Source organism: Sander lucioperca, chromosome 18, assembly GCF_008315115.2.
Source record: "Sander lucioperca isolate FBNREF2018 chromosome 18, SLUC_FBN_1.2, whole genome shotgun sequence".
NCBI lineage: Eukaryota > Metazoa > Chordata > Actinopteri > Perciformes > Percidae > Sander > Sander lucioperca.
Window position 1 is genome coordinate 13826349 of NC_050190.1, and position 23436 is coordinate 13849784.

Here is a 23436-nt window from a genome sequence, read left to right on the forward strand (position 1 = left end):
AAGCTGGCTTCTGTGCCCTGCGGTTCTCCACCAACACAGTCAATCAATAGTGCCCAGCACCACTGTACACAACACACATGCATACAAACATGCACACAATGGAAGATACACACAAAGAGTTTACCTCAGTCCCATTTAGGAGCCTGTGCTTATTCTGTCCATTATTCAGGCCGACACGCTTTAGACCATTTCCTTATTGTCATCATGCTTTTTAATTAGAGGAGAGTGGGAACTGGTGGATGGGGGACCATACCTCAATAGTTCAGCCTTCCAGAGACTCAGGGACAAAAGGGGCATTTTTCAAGGTCTAAACCCACCCCCGCTCATATACACAGCCATCTAAGTCCCCAGCCACCCTTGAGAGGGAAGCACAGCCTTCCATGTGCATAAAGTTGAAATAAACTGCAGTCTGTATTTTCATTGGGGAAAGTGAACCCAATTTACACGCTGCTCCATTGGAGATGAGCACTCTAGCGTACCCTAGCTGGTAATCTTGCCCAGATTCCCCCTTTGTGTCCTGCATTATTGTTGAAATAAATAACCTTTCACTGCAATCAGTGTGGGGATCTTCACTTAAATTATCGCCCCACAGATAGCTCACTCATGATCTGCTTCTATATCCATTAACTATCCAGGAAAGTGATTTATTGGTGAAGGGTAAGAAAAAAGGAATGAGGAGGAAGGCGAAGGAATCAGTTTGGTTAGACAATAGTGCCCTCTACTGTTTGCAAAGTGGATCGCTTCGACAGAGTGGAAACTGGCACTGATAACATCTTCAACGCTAATGTGCTGATGAAGTTTTGTGGTAGTTTTTGTGAGCCTTTAAATATGGTCATAAATATGGGACTTTTCAGACACCTGCAGTTTAAAATAATTAAAGGGCCAATTCAAGAAATAAAAAAAACTAATCCAGATCAGAATAAAGCATCAGAAAAGCCAATACAACCAGAAAAGTCACCAAAAACACAAAGCTTCAACACTGTTCAGATGGAAGTATATGGGCATGGACATTATGCCCCCTCTTAGTAGCAATTCAAGCCAGGGCTCCAGTACCTAACCCCCTCTCTTCATCCCTCCATCCCTCCAACCCCTTCTCTGCAGTCCCTCTTTCCCCACACTCCTGTGATGTGTCGTTACACGCTCGGCTGGCTCCTCTTCCATGACAGACTGTTACTTCCTGGAGCGGAAACGCATTTGATTGTTAACATCTGGGCCATTACAATTGCAAACTAGGGCTCTGTACATCAATCAGGAAGTGATTTCAAAACAAAGAGACCGTCCTCCAATCAATCTATTGGGAAGCGGGGGCATTACATGCTCCTGTAATCCCGGCTAATTAGCGGGATAATGGGAATGAGATTTATGAATCTGCTGAGGAGAGTGGAGGTGCGAGGGCACACTCAAATTAGCAGGGATGCACGCCAGCCAGAACTGAAATAAGGAGGATGTGCTGTTGGTTTTTATCAACTTCTTGCTGCTGAGCCACCTTTAGCTCAGTGTCACTGTGTAGGGAGCATCACGGGCTAATGTGCAGGCACTATGCGAGGCACTGTTACTGTGCAGCAAATCTTTTTTAAAAAGGAGTTCAATTTTGTGTTAACATCCACCAGAGGAGCATTTTCAGTTAATCAATGCTTCTGTTAAACATCTGGTATTTCACAAAAAAGGGAGTAGCCTATACTGTAAGTTATTACAAAATAAAAGTAGAGCATTAGACCCATTAAATATATTTAGTATTTGTGGATGTTCAACTTTAGTTGGTTTGCTTAACAACAGTGGCTCCTAATCTTTTTCAAACCATGGAACCCCTTCATAGGAATTTCTTTTTTATGGCACCTCCTTTTTCCCACCACACCCACCCAACACATGCACCCTTTACACCTAAAATGACACGCCATCTGTTGTAGGAATTATTTTAACAAACTAATACAACTAATTAATTCCTTGTCTTGTATTTTAGCTCATACAGATATGAGGACGGGAACAGCAACAGATTGTGAAAGTTGTATATGGATATGTGTCCCACAAGTGGCCAAAATCTATGATATTAACAAATGTGAAAATGAAAATGAAAAAATCTTTTGGCACTCTTGGCACTACTGCTATAGCTGTCAGTTAGTGTTGATCTGCAGATATGATATCTGGCATGCAGCATCCTGGTGGCTTGGTTGTCTGCAGAGCAATTTGAGTGAGTGAATCATTCTGAGAGTCTGAGTTACTTCATCCTCATCTGTTTTCCCTAAACTTTCCCATCTTTATCCAAAATAGACAAGGCAAAAGAGCTAAAACAGAGGATCAACACTTCTGCATTCTACCCAATCCCAGAATTATTTGTAGCCTGAGTGAATGAGGGTATGTACAACATTGACTGTGTGGCAGTGTGTGAGGCAGTGTTTCCCTGGAGGTGGCTGCCTCAGTGCCACCCTGAAGCCTCTTCCTCCCCAGCGGCCCCAGGCCTGACCTTGCCCGCTGGCGGGGGACATCTCCCATTAAAGCAGCGCATTGTGATAAGCCCATTTCTTTTCCTTCAGCATCCCTTTAATGTCATCCCTGAAATATGAAGTCATTAAGCGATATTAAAACAGTGCTGACAAACTAATTAACAGAAGACATTATACGGGATGGGCTCGATTAATCCGCTTTAATTGCTCTTTTAAATGGGGGCTCCAATTAAAATTAATAAAGATTTACTGGTGATCACACCAAACTACACCAAGAAGTGGTTGTCTGAAGGGCAGCCTAAAGTCAGTGGCCTCCATTCTCAAGTTGCACTCACTATTGCTCCCTGCACCCTGAGCCTGCCAAAAAGCCTGTATCTATGAGCAGGAGATTAAACAGAGGGACTCTCCCAATGCCCCCGGTCCCACAGCTGCTTTTGTCTCCAGCTCAGGGGTGTTTGATCCTGCCTTTGTCTTTCCAGGACCCTGCTAAGGAGACACTGGCTCATTTTCCCATTAATATCACACCACACACATACATTGACTGTACACAATCAGCCATGCTTTTTTAACCCACAAATGTATAATACAATGTTGACAATTATAAAAGATTTCACAGTGTCCGCTTCCCTGAAGTCCTTGCTGGTTGAAACAATTGATCAGTGTTGAAAAATCCCTCAGTTCATTTTCTACACAGTGACAAGTGCACCCCTGTGTGGAGACTTTTGTACACAATAGAATCCGATGCTGCATATTCAACGGATTAAAACAGATTTATGGAGTAGATTTAATTTTAAAAGAATACTAGTGATCGGCTAAAAAACTATTCATATACACTAAAGATTATCCTACTTGCGAGATGAGTCAATTGAGTTTGAGGCGAGCTCAGCTGCGTGTATTACACCAGAGATTCACTAGGTGATGCTGTTACTCTTTTCTGTTCATCTCTAAGAACTAAGCTGATGAATTCAAATTTTGTCTTCATTTTTTCTCTTGCAGTGTGCGATTGAGAAAACTACAGCTTCATTAAAATCCTTACTTGTTGTTTTTTTTTCTCATAAATGTGCTTTTCTATGAGGTTAAAAGCATAACACAAATCTGTTCCACGACAGAACAGATTTGTTTTTGTTTACATTTTATGACGCCCTGTTGCCATTTACTTCTCATTTCATCTTCATTACAAAGCATGCTGTGTTTTATCTGAGACTCTCTAATACAGAACATAATTTCCTATCGCGCTGCCGCTGTTCAAGTTGAAGCCTTGTCAGCCAGAGGCAGTCAAACAAACTGAAGGCATTTTCTTTGTTTTCTTTCATTATATCAGAGGTTACCAAGTCTTGTTCAGAAAATGTTACACAACAAATTAATTTGAGCAAAGCACTTTGGTTCGACCAGAGGCATTTAATTGAGCTGAGAATGTAAATCAATTTACTGAAGAAGACAGATCTAATTGAAAAGAAATATCTATTAAAAGATTAGTGAGGTTTATTGTCTCCAGTCTTTGTCATCAACCAATTCAACTAATGTTTTAATTTCCTTAATGTTATCATTTCTGATGTAATTGGTGCTTTGGTGCCTAATTGGTTTTCCTATTAAATGTTTGGTTTTGCACACAGACAATGTAATCTCACACAGTGATAAGAAACAGTTTATAAAAGTGGTCCATGATGTTGTGCATTCCTGTCTTTATTCTCTTATTTTAAAGGCACCTTGTTGCCTTTTTGTTAAAGTTTAAGGGATACAATTACCTGTGGACATACAAGTATTGATGTGCTAAATACAACAGAGTGAAATAAACAATTGTCACTGAATTGAATTCATCACATTTAATTCACTGCTGTGATTTTCTGGTTTATATTAAGCCCAAGGCATCCAACATAGCTCATCTGTGATTTTTGTGCCATCACTATACTTGTGTGTGCATGTGCTTGTGTGTTTGCGATCAGCGTGCTTTGAGTGGGTGCCTGGAAGAAAGAGTCAACGGGTTTGCGGAATTTTGCTTTGGTGGCACAACTGTGATATGAGGTCACCTCGGGCGTTAGTCATTAGGAGGGAATGCATTGTGGCTGTTTTTAAGACATGGCAGTTGTCCGCATCCGCACCGGCCACACAATGAATGCAGGCCTTAGAAAGTTGACTTGAATTGGCTTCGGTGAACAATGTGAACAGCATAGTTTGGGGGACATTTAACAGCTGGCTGGTGCACGTGGATTAGAGGCACCTTAGGGGCTCGGCAGGGGCCACAGTATTTTCATAGGGAGAGTAAAACATTTACAACCAAATACAAAGCATATACCTGGTGTGTGTCTTCTTCAAACTTTAAAATATGTTCATGTATTGCCAAAGAACAGCATAACACACAAGTTTTATATTATAATTTAGTGCATCTTTAATTTTAATAATCATCCAGTACAATTTCTGTGAATGAAATATCGGAAAATGATTGTACTTTACATGACCTTTATACATGATAATGAAACCATAACAGTTACTTGCATTATTTTCCCATGCACATTCTGTCAAGCTAAAAGTTTACAACATAATTAAAGAACATTATGCAACATACAACAACAGCGTATGTACGTTTACACAACACACAGCTATCAAATTGAATTAAAAGCAAACTAATACTGACGGTAATTGCCAAAAAAAAACTCTTCCAGTTCAGCTAAATCAGGCTACACTATAGTTTCACAATATCAAAAGAATGATTACACTTTGTAAACATTTTTACACACCTACAAACTCAGTAACTCTCTAAATGTGTTGAGGCAGATTATACAAGTAAACACTAAACAATAGAATAAACCACAAGAGCATTAATACTTATGAATGATTGCTTGTTTGTAAAAGTAGAACATACAGCATTTTAGACTATAGATAGCTTATCAATATTTAAAATGATGTGTCTGTGTGTGTTTTCACAGATCTGCAACATGATTAATTATCCAACATCTACATTTCACCTCACTAAAATGCACTACAAGAAAGGATGAAATAATACTGTCAAGTGACTAGTTCACTAGTTCTAGACAAGTTCCTTCACGGCTATAATTCTCCACTTCAGTCTATAAATAGGAAGATGTCTTGAACTCATCTGGAACGTCGCTGTCCAGTTTACAGATCACCTTGTATATGGCCTTTTTCCAAGAGGGGTCTGAATCTTTGGCTGCAGAAATGGCACTGTAAAACTCGTGCAAGGTGATCTCAGAAACCTCCAGGAATCTGTCTGGCACCTGCAAAAGAGAACAAGTGGAAACGTATAAGATGAATCAATAAATCACATTCTAATAATGAAAAAGTACTTCATGTTATGCTGTGTTACAAGCATACTGAACAATCTGTCTTCAGTTTTCTCAAAGTCAAAAACATATGAAATGAAGACCTGTAGCGCAATTCTTCAAACACTCAAACTGATGAAAGGGAGCTCATCTCTTTGTTCTCTGCACACATACAATAAATGCAATGCTGTGATCATTAGCTTTCATTTAGAGGCCTGTTTGATTAGCTAGTCTTGTTTTCTTGAACGTTAACTAACTACTGGTGAGCTATCTTCCCACGGATTTCACCCAGCGCTGACAGGGCCAGTCAACAAAGCACGGTTCTGAATCCCACAAGGAATATGGCAAGAAGATTAAAATTATTTGATATAGGTTAGGTTTAGGTATGAACTTAGAAATAATTGTGGTTAAGTAAGGATTTGATGCGGTTAAAGTTGGGCTAAGTAGCCCATAACTACAGCAGGATTAAAACGCATCAACAAATGAAGTCTTGATGCAAGGGATGCTGGGAGAAACCCGCCCTGCAGCCCTTGTTTCCCATCCACTGACCAGTTAATACAACAGTTGTTGGCATATGTTATTTTTCTTTCCCCTCATCTCCTGACACAAAAGCATCCCTGGGAAAGGAATGTCTTGGTCCCAAGGTAAAGAAAACGGTCCCGTCCCTTTCCCACCAAACGGCCTTCTCCCTCGGAATCCACAGCGTCTTTCTCAGCATTCCGCATCAGTAGCAATCTCAGTCTCGCTCAGGCGTACTGGTCCTCTAATCCTGAGTTGTTTTAGTAGGATTTTGCGGCTTCCTCTTCCCACAGTTTGATAAAGCATCACTCTGGAGTTTAGATAATGGCTGTAAAGGCTGGCCAGCCACAGGTGCAGTGTGACACACAGGTCATAGCACGACATACGTGACCATGGCTACATGCTGACAGGAGGGCATACTTCAGCAGGTTAGTAACTGCTGTGATGAATGTGTCAACTCCAATGCTTTAAAGGAATAGTTGGGCATTTTGGGAAATATGCTTATTCACTATCTGGCAGAGTTAGATCCAAAGATTAATACCACTCTCATGTCTGTCTGTTAAATATCAAGCAACCAGTTATCTTAGCTTAGCATAAAGAATAAAAACAAGGAGAAACAGCTAGTCTGGCCCTGTCCTAAGGTAACAAAATCAACCTACCAGCACCTCCAGAGCCCACTAATTAAAAACAAAGTGAAAAAAAAAGAATTCAACAATTCATGGTTGCTGGGCAACTGCTCATAATTAAAAAAAAACAAGATAATACATGTTAATTAGTGAGCTTTAGAGGTGCTGGTCGGTGGATTCTGTTACCTTCAGAGAGAGCCAGGCTACCTGTTTCCCCGTTTCCAGTCTTTATGCTAAGCTAAGCTAAACGGCTGCCATAAAACGAATAACCTTGTTCATCTGTCACACAGTGTACAGAATGAGAGCAATACCTTTTTAGACAAAACCTCATGAGCAAAAATTCTGATAGAATCATCTCTACACAAATGATACAAACGGCAACATAAAAGAGGAATGACTAATGAGTGACACTTACGTGGAAGTCATTGGCTTTATTGTAGTGCATGTTCAGTGCCCGGAACAGCTCTGAGTCCCTGCTAACTGTCATGTCTTTGACATCACTGATGCCGTCAACGATAGCCTGGCGGGCAAACTTCTCCATCTGGATGTAGTAGAACTCCCTGAAGTTACTGAACCACTTGATCAGCTGAGAGGTGATGCAGCGGTTGAACTGGAAATGGAGAAGAAAACTTCACTTTATACCATTCATAAGCTTACAGCCGAAGATTCAAGGGTCCTGCATTGACAATAATCTGTCCAGCTAAGTGTCCTTGAGCAAAATAATGAATCCCTAGCAGCTGCAGAAGTGCTTTACGGACCTTTGATCTCTGAGTGAAGAAGGCAAAGGAAAGCAGAGACCATCCTTTTCGGGATTAATGAAATATGTCATTTCAGAATTTATTTTAGACTTCAATGAGAGCATACAAAAATTAAAAAGAATATTAATTTCCCTGCTTTTCAATTAAAAATCAAATGGCCGACTGATGCATTGGCATTAGCCACCCTTTCCATAATTGACTGAAAACCTGCATTTGGTACCTGTAGGGCAAAATGCCACCAAATGGTCTGTCACTCTTCGCGACATTAATTGCTCTGAGCTTTTCCCACCAATGTCCGGGGTGAAAAAACATCTGTCAGGACTCTGTATTTCTAAACTCAGTCTTGACATTAGTCTTGTTATTCTATCTCCTCATCCAGAAAGACAGAAAAAAAATGCCTAAGGGCTGGGCAGGCATCAAAGACGCTTCTTCTCTCTGGTGTGGTGGGTGAGAAAGCGGCAGCATAAGGACAGAAGGAAGCTTCCCTCTCATTGACTCAGGCTGATAGGATGGAATCAGACACTGGGATTAGGTGCTCTTTTGTTCAGTGCCACTTCCCACCACAGGATTGTAAGCAAGGAGGAGACGTTCGCAGGGCTGCAGCAACAGCATCCTCCCCCCTGACCCCGGGGGTCAGAGCAGATTGAGAGGCAGGGGCCCGCACTGGCTCAAAGATCCAGGGCCACGGTGGAAGGAGAAAACATAGGAGAGGAGATGGAAGAGAAACTCTTAAAAAATTAGAAGGTAGGCAAGAGAGGAGGTAAGAGTGGGAGCTCATAAGCAGGAAGCATGTACTGTTCCTACTGGAAAAGATTAAAGAGTAGAACGCAGAGATAAATAGGATGAATGAGAAGAACAAACAACAGGAGACAGATAAGGAGACAAGAGAGAAGACAAAAGAAGGAGATAGAAGAGGAGGCATGACACGAGCCCAAGGCCAAAATACACAGGATGTTGTGTTTAGGGCCAGCTCATCGCCGCCTGGTTGCTGCCGCACAAGTCTCTAATACCAACTCTCTGTTGACACTCAATAGCAATGCCTTGCCTACAGAGTCCTTTGTCACTCCATTTGCTGACTGGAGTGGGTTTTTTAAAGAGAGAATGCCCCTGTATCTCCCTCTGCCCCCAGGACATACTAGCAGCTCAGTGGCTTTGTTATTTAAACCCTCTGCGTTTTTGTTTCTCTCCTCCGACACACTGCTGATTTTTTTGTCCCAAACACACACTGACAAGTAGATACCCGGGAGTTAAATGCAGGGCAAACAATCCTGTTGGTTGTTTGCGACTTTAAATTAAAAAAGAGATTTATTTTTTACATAAAAAAAAGAAGTTACCTTGACATCAGGGAAGAAGGTTTTCAGCACATTGGAGCTGGGGTAGCGGGTGTAGAAGAACATTAGCTTTGCCTTCTTCAGATGGCTCGGGGTGAGACCCTCCTGGATGTTCACATTTATGTTAAGGCAGAAAAAACTGGCAATTAAATACAACACACAGCATACAGTCCTTTGCAAAGTGATAGTAGACCAGAGTATTGTGTTGCCTCAATCTTCAGCTAAATTGAATTTCCCTAAAGAACAGCTCGGCATTAACCAGGGAGTCAATAATGACCCTAACATGTGCTTATTGGCAAAACAGAATTACGAATTAGATTAGAGATTTTTAATTAGAAAGCAAAGCACTTCATGCCTGGATGTTATGACAGCTTGTTTTGAAATGTTTAGAAAAAAGGAGATGATTTTCTGATATAATTAAGTTGATTTAAAGATGACATATGTTGCTATGTATTTTTCCCTTGGAAAAAAACCTTGCAAAAATTTTGTAAAATGTTACAAAAAAGTAAAAAGTTACACATAATATATTTTCTAAATTGTTTCTTAGGTTATGTGGTAAAAAACAATTTAAATGGTGTAACATTCAACATATATTTTCTTTATTGCCAGTATTAATAAATGCAATACCTTCTCAAGCATTCCCCCTATGGCAATGAAGATGCTCAGAAGCATTTCCTCTGTAGTCCACCACCACCATGCCTTAGGTCATAATATTTCCTTATCAGGTCACCACGCCATACATTTATTAGGGAACCCTACCTTTGAAATACTGAAGTTTGGATGAAAGATTTATGTGGTATTGTTCAAAGAGAAGCAGAGCTCTTTGCTCCATAAAGATAAAGTGAATCCTGAGAGGCACCACATAATATTCCTATCTAATGCCTTACGACAAGAGAATCAACAAAACTGAACACTTTTGTGACTATTTTAGGATAATTTACTTTATAAAGAGCGATAGTAAACAAATTATTTATTTTAATTAACTTGGGCAAAGAAAGATGAAATGTAGATATTATTCGAATCATATTGATTGTGGATGTTAGCAAACAAACAAAAAAAAAAAAAAAAAAAAAAAAATGTTTTCCCTGAATAGAACAACTTATCCCAGAGGGACTTTCTTTGAGTTCCTATGAGGCAAAACAACTGTTATCTTGCACTCTATTTCAATCATGTACATTCTGACAAAGGTATCCAACAACAAATGCTCAAGACAAGAGCTCAAGTGTTATGGTTGGGAGGCACTTTTGGTTTCCACCAGCACTCAGATGTGACCTTTTAGATGCACCCCTATCACTCTGATGATGGAGAAATAGATCCTGCACCTTTTCAAGTCTGAAAAAACGATGCTTCCTGAAACAGAAACTGATGCTTTTTCTGCCTTTGAAAAATTGGCTTTTGTTCCTGGCAATTCTTATCAAAGCCTTGTATTCCTTTTTATTTGTCTTTTTCTAAACTTAAAGTCATTACTCTGCTCAGATTAAAGAAGACGCTATAATTTTCTATGGGGTTAGCAAGATCAAAGAAAAAATTCTCCTTGAAGTTTGTTACTAGAACTGCCCATGCTGCAATGAGCATCAATCAGCCATTTTTCAAATGGAAGAGCTATATGATGAAGCAATATAGGAGGGGGGTGGGTTGTATAAAATAAAAAGATAAATACAGTATATATGAGATATTATCAAACATATTCTGCTGTAGCGGGAATAGTACAGAATATGATGTGACATCAAGATTTTCACTGCAAATTTGTACAAGTAGATTGTTTTTGAAGTCTTAAAAAAATAAATGTATTATAAAATGTAGTCATTCTGTAATATGTGTTTTGTATTTACACAGTAAAGTCACTGTTTTTTCATTTTTTAATCATCATTACTAAACAATATAGTTCTAAATCCTGCATCAAGCAAAGGCAAAAAGCAAAGCCACTCTGGCTCGAAATATTTCTTTTAAGTGAAAGGATATGTTGAGTGACATGTAGGGGTTTCGCTCAGCCATGCTCTGCAGTTCACCGCACTCGATCTTGACATGAGGGAGACACAGATTGTCGACCGTCACTGCCCCCAGGGCGGAGGGACGAGGGTGGTGGCCGAGGTGGCTGGATGTCACCTTGGACCTCATGGCGATGGTGTCCCAGGGCAGGTCCACTGAGTCGGGGGAGGTCCTGTCCATTGATGGGGGCATGCAAGGGAGACCCCCGAAGTTGGAATGGGGCCCGTACTTAAGAAGATGCTCTAGGATCTGACTGTCATGCAGAGGGGTGCTGTAATTGAACTGAAATGGTGTCTGGTGCACAGGATAGGGCCTCTTCACTGTCGGAGTAACTGAGCTCAGAGGGGTCACTGCCGGCTTGCGGACCACCAGTGACAGCGCCTCCGTCTGGTCCTGTGGGCTTTGAGCCTCAGAGCGTTCATAATACTCCAAAGAGCGGGGTTTCACTGCAGCCTCCTCAGCATGGGGCTGTTCCTGGGTGGAGCCCACCTGCTGGCTCTTCCTGTCTGCACCCATGCTGAGCTGCATCTCTGGAGATGAGCACATGCGCTGCTGAGGGGACAGATCCAGCCCAGTGGAGGACACCTTCTTGAATACTTTGTCCACACAGTCATTCACAGCCCTGGAGAGCTCCTGCTTCAGGGTTTCCTGCAGGTTCTGACTTTCTCTCTGGTGTACCAGGTAACCAACTACTTTCATTCGGTCCTTACACGCTGCAGTCACTCTGCTATTCTTCCTTTCAAAATCATCATCAGTGCTTACGTAGCGTGGCTCTGTGCTTTCTCCCATGGTGTCGTGCTCAACAGCGACTTCTGTCTCATCTCTGTCGTTGTGTTCAGGGTCCTCCTGGTTGTAAACTTGAAGGAACTTTTCCTGGAGCTGACGTAACAGCCTCTGCATGCTGTGGAGCTGCTCTTTCAGCTTGTGACACTCCTCATCCTTGGTGTTGCAGTTATCACTACTGCTGCTTCCAGGTCTTCTGTTTGCCGGTCCTCCTACACTGTGTTCCTGATGTTGAGGCAACCGCTGCTTACGTTTGTTCTCTCTGTATGCTTCTCTGGCCTCTCTGGTGTCTCTGGCATCTGTGTCAGACCTCTCACTGTCTCCATGTTGCCTGCTGTTGGGAGAGCCCGCCATGACTCTGATAATGTTCTCCACTCTGGCTCTCTTTGCCTGCAGATGGTCAGTCATGGGATGCTCCCCCTCCAGGCTGGCTCCTGTAGAAACATGACCGCTGGGGGAGGCAGCTTCCACCGTGCTGTCCCTTGAGGAGACGCTGCACTGGTCCTCCTGGCAGGAGTCAGCGGCAGTGGAGCTGGAAAGATAGAAATGACTTTCATCTAGTGCCCTCTTGTTGTGGATTGTCTTGCGGAGGAGTTGAGAGATGATGGATCCGCTGGAGTATGAGGCCAGAGGCTCGTCATACATGTTTCTGCGGAAGCAAGGCAACATGACATCAGGTTTGTCGTCCTCTAGGCAGCATTCACTGGAGTTGTGCATGTTCTGGTCGGGAAGACTGAGGTTCATGCTCAGTGAGAAAACTGGCTGCTTCGGCTACACGCGCGCAATCAGAGTTATGTGAAATGCAAGAATCTGAAAGGACAGAAAAGTGAAACACAGTTACGATAATAAATAATGAAAAAACACATTTTAAAATAAGACAAAAATGTGCTATAGCCCTTTATTTTTCTTAAATCCTGACATTCAAATCAAACTGTTATGACAAAATAATGCAATGTCTCTTTATGCTTTGGGTAGATAGCAAAGATAAAGTATATTAATTTGTAAAATGATTACCAGTACATTAATTAATTAAATACATACAACATTCACAGATAATTCTGTCATTTTGTTTAGAAAACCTGAAATTACACTTGTGATTTTAAAATGTCTACATTAACAAGCAAATGTAGAATTACTGTGTTATAGAAAATCAAAGAACCCGACATTATTTGCAAGATCCTCAGTTCTGTTAAAAAAAATAAAAAAAGAAGAAATCCTTGATCAATAAGGGATTGTGTTCTTTTGTATCATTTCATCTTGAGGTTGTAATAATGGATAACACAAAGGATAAAAAGAACAACTGTAATATTCATGAAAGGTAAATTCCAGCTTCTGAAAGCTACAGACCACGCACAGAAACGGCTCTGTGTATACATTATATACAAAAGAAAGTATTATGAAAACATCTGTTTTCTTTGGTTGTCATCTTAAGGTATGATCATCTCTTGATCATTGGTAAAAAAAAAAAAAAAAGCTCAATTTCCTAATTCTATGGTCACTGGCTTCATTACTTTAAAAGTGTATTTTATAATATGCTTTGTGCTGTAACACATTAACTCACAACATGTACTGCAAGTGCATTGTTAAACTAATTAAAAAATACTTCTGAATGAAACGATGCACTTGAAAAGTACAGATTCTACTATTTATTTCTAGACATTGGATTCTATATCAGTCCCACTTACGTTTCTATTTCTTACTTTTAATATAATTAAACATTATATCAGAAAGACCAAACTCATTTAGGAAAACATTTGTAAAAACAATTCAGTTATTTTACAGAGCAAAGTCTGTGACAATTTAATTGTTTGTTTCCTTTACTCTTTACATTTTGAAAATGTCATGCAGTATACTGTAACAGGCTGTAGACCTACTGTTTGTGAATAAATGGTGAATTAGCTGATGCCCACCTGAAGAAGAACATAAAATGTAGCTACAATTCATTTTTAAAAATGTGAAACTAATGTGTATATGAAACTATAATCTCAATAAGCAAACCGAATATTTTTATAGTTATAAAAACTGAAACATTCACTTAATAGTCAATAAACACTTGATAACCTAATTAAAAACTCACCAAATGTGATTATAGTTGTCAGCTGTACTGTTAAAGCATGCGTCAGAGTGTCAAACGCACCTCTCATGAAAAACCACTAAACTCTAGTGATGAGTTTTTAAGCGGGGTGAGCTGCAGGCATGCACTTTGTCACACTACAGGGCTGCAGTTTAACCACGATCACAGAGAGAGAGAGAGTGAGCGGCTGTGATGGGACCTTACCTGTTGCGCTGGGAAGTGCTGCCGAGCTGATGGCCTGCGCACACTGTGAGATGGACAGTAGCAGCGCAGGAGAGTCGAGGCATCAGACGGAGCTGGGGCGTGGCCATGTGAAAGCAATGTGGTGGTCACACATCACTCACATAATGTCAAGAGGAGGAAAGTATGTGTAAGGTGTTGGACTAATAGCTAGTGGTTGAAAACTGGGTTTTAAAACTGATGGATTAAAGCCTATACGAAATTATTTCCAAAAATAGCTGGTAATTTGGAAATATTATGCATATATGCCAGCCCATATGCATAGGCCAATAATTCAGATGAATCTAGCCTATAACTGAAATAAGGTACATGCATATATGATGTAGGGTTACATAACTCTATAGACTATAATATACTGCTATTATTTAATCAGTCAATTATTTTTGTAGTGTCTTCAAAGGGCAATTGTACCAATTGGTAGCCCAGCAGTGGAGGAGTGAGACAGGAGTGAAAACGAAAGTAGGCTACACGTAATTATTAATAAAAACTATCAAATAGCCTATATATAGTATAAAACTATTATCTATCCTCTGCAGAATATTTGAAGGTAATGGCCTACTCAAAGATTAGCTTTGTCAGTTGAAAAAAATCATCTTAACTTATATGTTAGCTACGGTATTCTAATATTATATGCATTGCTTCATCTTATCTTAGGCTACCTTATCTTATTTCTATTCTAAACTCTGTTTTTACGTTGTTAGCTGTGGCTGCCTGTGAAGGTGGTTGAAGGTGCACCGTATTTTCACTATTTGTAGATTATTTCTCAGTCATTTCTCAGTGACCAGTAGTGAGGGGTAGAGGGGACCACAGTGAGGATTCCCCCCCTCCTCCCCCTTCCACTCGGAGCACTTGGTTTATCCCACACTACTTCCTCGCATCGTGCGCGTCAGGGTTGTCGGTGTGACCGGAGTTCCCTTCCGCTGGCAGGCTGCTGTCACACAGCCACCATGTTATCCCATTCCCGGTGTCTCACCAGGAATTTTGGCCGTTCCTTCTCTGCCATCCGCCAGGTAGGCAACAAGCAAATAAAATGTTGTCGTGGCCACTCGTTAGATGACTCCTCTCTGGCTGCGGGCGAAGGCGCAGCTTCTGTGTGTTCAGATCTATCACAGCTACCATTAGCATTAGCATTAGCTGTAGGCCACGATCAAGCCGTAACATTGTAAGCCAAGGACAGTATGACACTTTCCTTCACAAGTCTTTGTGAGACTCAGTACGCTTAAATCAGTGTTCTCTGTGTTGAGTTGGTCTCTCATTTTGACATGATTGTTAAAGTTGTTTGACCTACGCAGAAAATATCTTGTCGCAAACTTATCAAATACTAACGTTAGCCACACTAAGCTAAATTAACTGGAAGGTTAGCTAGCTAAGTGCTTTTAGCTGCCATGCTGAGGTCATATTGTGGTTTATGAGAGAAAACAACGCCCAGTTTAACTAACTTAATGGAATTATAATAGTGTCAATGTTTTTTTTTCCGTTTAGTGTCGGTGTATATTTCTGTCGTTGCATTAGAAGCTAAAGTTAAGTAAGCAAAGTCAAATGTCAGCAAAGCCCTAACGTTAGTTTGTAATTGTCAGTGAGATTAGTAGTTGCTAATTAAGCTTTAATGGAGCTGTTTAAGTAACGTTAGCTGCTTAAATAAAATATATATATTATGCATTTTCTGGTGCAATTGTAATCCAAAACCACACAAGCCACCTGTTTGCCAGATAATGCATTGATTAGCCAATGTCAAAGGTCGTCGTCTAGCGCGTAGAAGTGACCTTTGACCGACAGCACTTACTTATCGCCCTGTTGATGACACCACTGCCATTTATGCACAATCCCAACTGTTATTTATGTTCACTGTTAGACAGTTATATTGACCTTGATGTCAATTTTTCAATGTTGTCAAATTTTCAAGACATTGAGTTGTTCTTCTGCACAATACTTAACATTTAAAAAAAGTTACAGACGTTTAGTAATGACTAACTTTATCTTGTCACAGGGGAATAATGCATTAGCTCGTCGGGCCACGGCAGGTATGTCTTGTCTTGTTAAGTCTGAAATCCCAATATTTGCTTTCAGATAGTCCTGCTGCAAGAAGTTATTAACACATTGCCCTTTTCCATTTTCTTACAGCTCTATCAGCTAGCCATTCTATTACTTTGAACAGCAATGTGTAAGTACATTTACTCATAAAAACATTTAACTATTTGAAGAGACAAGCAACTTTACTGTGAGAATGTAAGTACACCATTCACACCGTAGATATGATGAATGACTTGGACTTGACATGGACAGTCTTCTGTCCCTCAGTCGTCAATGCTGGCTCACAAAGTGTCATACCTATGCCACCCATGCACTGTCATGAACCTATTTCCAATTATGAGTATAGCATGTGCTGTTCCATACACACAAGCCAAATCTGAATCATAATATTTTTTTGCACTCTTGGATGAAACATTTAGTGTGCAGCTTTGAGCTGCACTCTGTGTATGAAAGGCGCTATACAAATAAAGCTATGTTATGTTATGTAGTGTTGGGGATTTGTATTACTTGTCTGAATTTATTACATTTTTTTGTTTTGTTTTATTTTTTAGAAAATCTGATCCCCGGTCCAACGTCTTCCAAATCCAGTACTTCAGGACGTCTGTAGCCTACAGTATGTTTGGTCCTGCATGCTTTTCATTTCTGCACTTATCTGAAGCTTGACCACTGATGTGTGGTGTGAAGAAATGCATCTCCTTTGACTTGTCTTTGTTCTCCAGGAGATGAAGTTGTCACAGTCAAGACCCCTGCGTTTGCAGAATCTGTCACAGAGGGGGACGTGAGGTGGGAGAAAGGTAACTCCTTTTATTAATTAACATACATTAGTTGCTTCTGAGCCTGTAAAGGATAAACGGTTACAGATGAAGGATGGATGGATGGATGGATGGATGGATGGATGGATGCTTCTGATACAGATAACAACCAAGTTACAACCAAATTAAACAAAAGGTAGTCAGTTTGCTCTCAGATAAAATAAAGCTTTCTCCCTACAGCTGTTGGAGACACCGTTGCTGAGGATGAGGTGGTGTGCGAAATTGAGACTGATAAGGTAAAACTAAGTAAATGCCACAATGTTTTTGATTCCTGGTAGTTGTTGGGCCTTGCCTGCAAAAGTAAAAGCCTTCAGAGTGTGTGGCATACCATGAATCAAAGTATTGGGGCATGTTCTTTTCCCAAAATAGTATTCCATTTTAACCTTTTAAAAATTCATATTTGTGGGCCCTGGTGCAAGAGACAAGAAAAAGGGCAAATCATTACTGAAGTCTGTCACTTTCTCCTGACTCTGAATATCTTTCAATCATTTCTTATATGAACTTTTGGTGAAAGTTAAGTTTTAACTTAAATAAATCATGCAGTTATTACTTTGGCACCAGCCAAATCACAACATGTATGCTATTTAGAAAATATCCTAGAACTATTTACATTATTATTTTTTTTAAACATACACTTATTTTGACTTGTTTATTCCCTGCCATCAGACATCAGTGCAGGTTCCCTCTCCTGCTGCTGGGGTGATTGAGGAGCTTTTGGTCCCTGATGGGGGGAAGGTCGAGGGAGGAACTGCGCTCTTTAAGCTTCGAAAAGGAGGTCGTTATTGTATTTTCATTGAAAATTGTGCGACTTTGAAAATAGTAATACTTTAAAGTCTGCCTTTATCCTAACTGTTCAGCTCTGTGTCTTTAGCTGGTGCTCCCAAAGCTGCAGAAGCTCCAAAAACAGAGGCCCCGGTGGCTGCAGCCCCTCCACCACCTTCTGCTACTCCCCCTCCACCTTCTCCCCCCTCCGCTGTGGGCCCCATTCCCACCACTATGCCCCCTGTGCCACCTGTGCCAGCACATGCTATGGACAGCAAACCAGGTTAGTTGTCATGAGACAGACGGTCTGTGTCATGTGAGAACTGTTTTGCTTGACATCTGTGCTCTTGACCTCTAGCTTACATGATTAATCATTGTAGGCACTGGCTTTCACCAGTACCACTAAACTGATGTTTACAGATACTAACTGCTTCGTTATGTCTTTCTCATAGTTTCCACCATCAAGCCGACTCCCGCTCCAGTTGCACCAACGGCTCAAGCTGAGGGAGGGGCTAAAGCAGCCAGGACAGAGAGCAGGGTAAAGTGCAAAAATCACCACTACACCTAAATAACATTTAGGAGTATCTGATGACTGATGATGTGTTTAATGGTCTAGTACAGTAATAGTTGGGAACGGAGTCTTAGTAATTCTGATAATTCTTGTTTTTCGTTTTAGGTTAAGATGAACCGCATGAGACTGAGAATTGCCCAGAGACTGAAGGAAGCCCAAAACACCTGCGCTATGCTGACTACGTTTAATGAGGTCGACATGAGGTAGGAAATTCAAAATGAGTTGACCTACATTTTTTAGCCCTCAATGCTATTTTAGATATCAAATGTGAAATGTGCTCCGCTACATTAACGCATGTAAATTGAAGCGATTTTGAAGGGAAAAAAACTGACCTTAAAGAGTGTAGGAGTCCAAATCTGTTTAAATATCTATAAACATATTTGTAAGTGTGCAGTATGCACACTGTATACAGTACATATTGTATGTACCTCCGTGTTAAAAGCCAAAACAACACTTGCACAAATGGTTATGGATTGGAATCTGCCCAATAGGAAAAGCTTTTTGAAACCCAATATCCTCTTAAACACTGGAATGTAAATATTTGGTCGTAATGCCATCTAAAACGAAGATAAGAATTGTTAAAACAGATTTTATTAATTTACAAGGAAATGTTATTGTCTGCACTTGCCCCCTGTGCTGAAGAGGACACTTTGAGGATTTCTTTTCCCCGCAAATGTGTGGTGTCAGCTTTCAGCTATTCAGGGTTTTCTATGTATCCTAATTAGATTGACATTGACGGTCTGGAGGAAGACTTCCCATGCTAGGGCTCATCTGGAGCCGAAGGAGCTAGTCAGAGCAGGAGGCTGGAGCATCTGTAGGGGCCCACAGAGACCTGCGCTCTGAGTGGGAGAGCTGCCTCAACCGATATGGGCTTTTATGACAGCCCAATAAGATTTACAGGCTCTAGAAAGTGAAGATTTTTATCGCTTCTTCTCTCCTTTCTCGGAGAGTCTGTGTCTTGGGAGGGGCTAATTATGTTAGCGGAGAAACCCTAGAGCTTCAACAGGGTTAGAGACAGGAAAACAAACAATTAAAAAGAGAGATACACGAGAAAAATGAGCAATGATGAAACGATTAGCGGGCCAATTTCAATAGCTTTAATCCACCGCGATTTGTAATAGCATTCTTTTATAGCCATAAAAGGCAGTGTTTTTTTTTCCTTTTTTAAGAGATTTTAGATTGTGACATATCTTTCTTAACATAGTTACAATATTTGAAAACTATTTTCATGGAGTTTCTAGTATCTATGTTTCTGTATGTGTATCTTAGAGGTTAGTATAACATTAGGCTTCTATTTAAATGTGTGATAACCTATTATAACCAATAGCCATGGATTGTCTTATTTTAGTTAATAAATACCATTTTTGTTATTGCTCATGGTTTATAAATTACTAAACAAAGCAGTAACACTTCAAAACCCTTCAAGTACATTGAAAAGGATTTTAATAAGGTATGAAAAAACATTTTATCAGTCTGTCTATAGTGAAGCTATAGTCGGCCAAACACAATTAGCCTTTTGAATTTCAGTAATTTAGAGTCACGGGTATGACAGACATGTTGTGAACATAAAATGTTTGGGGGGGGAGGGGGGGGTTGTGATAAAATGCATGTTTAAGTCATTCTTAACCCTTTAGGCGCCGGGTATTATTTTTAAAAATACTAGATTTTGACACCTAAATTTCAGAAGGCTCTGGCTTGAAAGTGGTTTGAGATAGAGACAAAGTGTAAATGAGACAAATATTGAGAATGACCTAACGTTTATCTCGGGAGTAAATTTTCCCATCTAATTTGCATATTATGACGTCATATGGCGGCGGCCATATTGGATTATGTAATTTCCATGAAATACCTGATATTTTAGAAGATAGTTGAACTTATTTCATCAGATTTACCGCCCTCCATCCATTTGTTATGTTGTCCACATATCAAATGAACAGGGAAAAAGTAAATTGTAAGCCAACAGTCGTAAACTAGAACTATTACTACACCACAAAACTCATGTAAACAGTAGGCGTTATTTCGTTTTTTTTGTTTGTTTTTTTACCCACCACCACGCTAATGGAGGACGCTTTTTCTTTTCTTTTTTCTTCTCTTCATTATTATCATTATTATTATACAGTACAGAGACAATATGAACAATATTGAGACCCCCCCACCCAACCAGAAAGCCTAACAAATGGACAGGAAAACTGTATATGGTAAAACCAACAGTTCAAAATTATGACTACTGTGCCATATAGTAGCATATACATGTAAACAGAAAGCTGTTCATGTGCAGCCTGGACGTGGAGTGGTGTGTGTCTCCTCTCTGCTCTGACAGCAGGCTGCTGTGCGAGGCTACTGAGACACTGACCGCCTGTGAGGGCTTTTGGACAGGGGAGGGGTTCACGGCAGCACCCGCTCCTTGTATAACTTTTTCTCGGAGAAAACAGCAGTTTGATTCAGTACCGCGTCCTGTCCCTAATTATTTTGTGTAAGAGTGAAGAAACATTTACATTTACACCCCGCTCTGTAAGCCAGGGCAAGAACAGCGCTGCATACGTGATTCAATGCAGGCTGGACGCGGAGCGCTGTGTGTCTCCTCTCTGCTCGCTGTGCGAGGCTACTGAGAGACTGACCGCCTGTGAGGGCTTTTGGACGGGGGAGGGGCTCACGGCAGCACCCGCTGCTCGTTGAGCACATAACTGCTGAGTAATACGTGCTTTCACGAGTCTCCAAACACCACAAAAGTCTCCAATAACACCAGAAAAAGTCGCTAGTCGCTTTTGACAAAAAAAGTCACGTTTGGATGGGATTTTCTCGAACATTTTGCATTGAAGCATGATGTATTTCTGAGCTAAGGTCTAAGTACGGGATGTCTGCCAACTAGTGGAGGGGAGTATGAATGACATATAACACTCTATTCAGAGAAAACAGCTGTTTGATTCAGTACGCCGTCATGTCGCAATTTTGCGACTTTGGCGCTTGTATTTTCCATGTTTTGAATGAATGTGTATTTAAATCCCCAAATCTTTTAGCCCCACTGATTTTCTTTTTTCTCTTAGAATTTTCTCCTTTTTTATGTTCATAACAATCATCATATTCAGTATCCTGTAGGCTTCAACCCTGCTTCTTGCCTTAATGCCAATTGTTAGTTGATCTATGTTATGTTTCTATTTCCCTGCAGCAACATCACAGAGCTGAGGAAGACTTACAAAGATGCCTTCCTGAAAAAGCATAACATCAAGTTGGGCTTCATGTCTGCGTTTGTGAAAGCTGCTGCCTACGCTCTGGCTGACCAACCTGCTGTCAATGCTGGTATAGAATCAACCTTAAAAGACTGAGAAACCTCACTTTGTGGTGTTCAGTTTGATGTCTTTTGCACGTATGTGTACAAGTCAGTGCATATGTGTCTGGTGAAGAAAACGATTTAAGTTTCAGTATAGTTCACTGCAAACCTCAAACCTTATTTACTGCCTTTAGACCACCCTAACCTATTTAGATAGACCACAATGAAGCAGGGGGAGGTATTGCTGGCTTTTACAAATCAAAAATAGTCTGTGGGTTTCACCTTCCATGGCTTTTTTTCTTGCATGTAACAGAAAATGGCAATGCTGAAAAGGAAATCAATCTTGGTGAAAACATAGTGAATATTTAGTTTTGTCCTGTATACATCTTTCTTCTGTGTACAATGATTAAACTTTCTTTGTGTTTTCAGTAATTGATGACACAACCAAAGAGATTGTGTACAGGGACTACGTCGACATCAGTGTGGCTGTGGCCACGCCAAAGGTGAGACAAGCACATTATATTGTTATGCTAAGTGCAAGTGCTTGATAGTCCACTCGTCTTTAACGTGAAGGAAATTCGGTCCTATAACTTTTCTCTCAGGGTCTGGTGGTTCCTGTAATCCGAAGCGTAGAGGGAATGAATTTTACTGATATTGAGAAGGCCATCAATTTGTTGGGAGAAAAGGTAATGTTTAAAATTGTATATTATGTCATATTTTCAGTCATTTGTTTGTTGTAGTTTATTCTTTTTTTTTTTCATACCCTTGTTGTGAAAGTTTCTTATCTTGAGATTTCCTCAATGTGTGATTGATCTTAATTGTGGATGTTTGTTCGTAGGCCCGCAAGAATGAGCTGGCTGTTGAAGACATGGACGGAGGAACCTTCACCATCAGCAACGGTGGCGTGTTTGGGTCCATGTTCGGCACACCTATAATCAATCCACCACAGTCTGCTATTTTAGGCATGCATGGCATTTTTGACAGGCCTGTAGCAGTCGGTGGCAAGGTTCGTTTCCTCAATGTAATACATAAAATACACTGTATTTAGCAATAGAATGGTCACACATCGAAAATGATCAAAGGATAATTGAATTGATAAACTTGCTGTTTTTAACTTAAAAAAACGGGTTTGGTTTGTCATACTACATGCATACATAGCTGTTTGCTAATTATCAAACAGTCACTGGTGTGAGTGTTTCTAATCGTATATGCATTGACTGCTTTTCGCTTGTATTCCACTTTGTTTAGGTGGAGATCCGTCCCATGATGTATGTTGCCCTGACGTACGACCATCGTCTGATTGATGGAAGAGAGGCCGTCACTTTCCTGCGCAAGATCAAGTCAGTGGTGGAGGACCCCAGGGTGCTGCTCCTTGACATGTAAATCCTTGTGCACTCTTGGCCCAACCAAATAAACCACCCTAAACAAACAGTGGCTGTATTCACCTGATGAACATTACCGTAACTGCAGATGTTGTATTGGTTAACTAGAAAAATAATTTTTGGAGAACAGTTGAGTTGTACAATGGACATTTGTAAGGCAGCCAGTGATAAACCGTTCACTGCTATTGTGGAGAAATGTCGGGGTCTGTGGTGCTGGTCTCTAGATCAAAAAAGGATATTCTATTACTTCCGCGCCAAATGTCATTTTATTACTTATTGAGAGATGAATGACAAACCTAGATGAACTCCATAGTATCATTTCATTATTTTGGTTGAGAGAAGAATAATAAACACACATTGGGCCAGAAACCAAGAAACACTATGTTCTTAAATGTCCAAAGTGAAGAAATTCTCTGAGAATTTATGCTATCTGTTTCTCAAAAATGAGGGAAATTCTCTTTATGCTGTGTAAGAAAGACTATTTAAAAAAGAAAGTTTTAAACAATAAAAACTGCATTACTCGACTGTAGTTTTTGTTTTGGATTTTTTTTTTTTGTAAATGTAACAGGGT

The 23436-nt window shown here is 40.4% G+C and overlaps 2 protein-coding genes across 5 annotated transcripts; one reads left to right on the forward strand and one right to left on the reverse strand.

The window, feature by feature from the left end:
• Positions 1-4826: 4826 nt before the first annotated feature.
• On the reverse strand, positions 4827-14098 carry prox2 (prospero homeobox 2). Its single transcript, XM_031278802.2, has 5 exons — positions 14004-14098; positions 10916-12535; positions 8957-9064; positions 7280-7474; positions 4827-5674 (listed from the first exon to the last, which is right to left on the reverse strand). Exons 2-5 carry the CDS (start codon positions 12467-12469, stop codon positions 5507-5509), a joined length of 2025 nt encoding a protein of 674 aa, XP_031134662.1. The 5' UTR covers positions 12470-12535; positions 14004-14098; the 3' UTR covers positions 4827-5506.
• Positions 14099-14814: 716 nt separating this feature from the next.
• dlst (dihydrolipoamide S-succinyltransferase) lies at positions 14815-23389 on the forward strand. Of its 4 annotated transcripts, XR_004895704.1 has the most exons (16): positions 14815-15049; positions 16027-16060; positions 16161-16200; positions 16622-16683; positions 16790-16864; positions 17063-17118; positions 17549-17657; positions 17754-17927; positions 18097-18182; positions 18321-18418; positions 21382-21512; positions 21913-21986; positions 22086-22169; positions 22322-22489; positions 22732-22994; positions 23040-23389. XR_004895704.1 is itself a non-coding variant. In XM_031278754.2 (15 exons), the coding sequence occupies exons 1-15, from the start codon at positions 14987-14989 to the stop codon at positions 22864-22866; spliced, it is 1389 nt and encodes a 462-aa protein (XP_031134614.1). In that variant the 5' UTR covers positions 14815-14986; the 3' UTR covers positions 22867-23389. The 4 variants fall into 4 exon arrangements, 3 of the variants coding, with proteins under 3 accessions (XP_031134614.1, XP_031134615.1, XP_035850512.1); XM_031278754.2 differs by having other exon boundaries at positions 22732-23389; XM_031278755.2 differs by lacking the exons at positions 14815-15049; positions 16027-16060; positions 16161-16200 and adding an exon at positions 16251-16485 and having other exon boundaries at positions 16551-16683; positions 22732-23389.
• The last annotated feature ends 47 nt before the right edge of the window (positions 23390-23436 follow it).

Bases quoted from the DNA above. Each gene is read 5' to 3' on its own strand.
- prox2 (XM_031278802.2), bottom strand. From the start codon at position 12,469: ATGAACCTCAGTCTTCCCGACCAGAACATGCACAACTCCAGTGAATGC. The intron at 9,065-10,915 runs ATATCCTTTCAC...ATAAATGTGAAC, and splicing joins ACCCCTACATGTCACTCAAC to ATCCAGGAGGGTCTCACCCC. The intron at 5,675-7,279 runs GTAAGTGTCACT...TCTCTTTTGCAG, and splicing joins ATAAAGCCAATGACTTCCAC to GTGCCAGACAGATTCCTGGA.
- dlst (XM_031278754.2), top strand. From the start codon at position 14,987: ATGTTATCCCATTCCCGGTGTCTCACCAGGAATTTTGGCCGTTCCTTC. The intron at 18,183-18,320 runs GTAAAGTGCAAA...TTTTCGTTTTAG, and splicing joins CAGCCAGGACAGAGAGCAGG to GTTAAGATGAACCGCATGAG. The intron at 22,170-22,321 runs GTAATGTTTAAA...GTTTGTTCGTAG, and splicing joins TCAATTTGTTGGGAGAAAAG to GCCCGCAAGAATGAGCTGGC.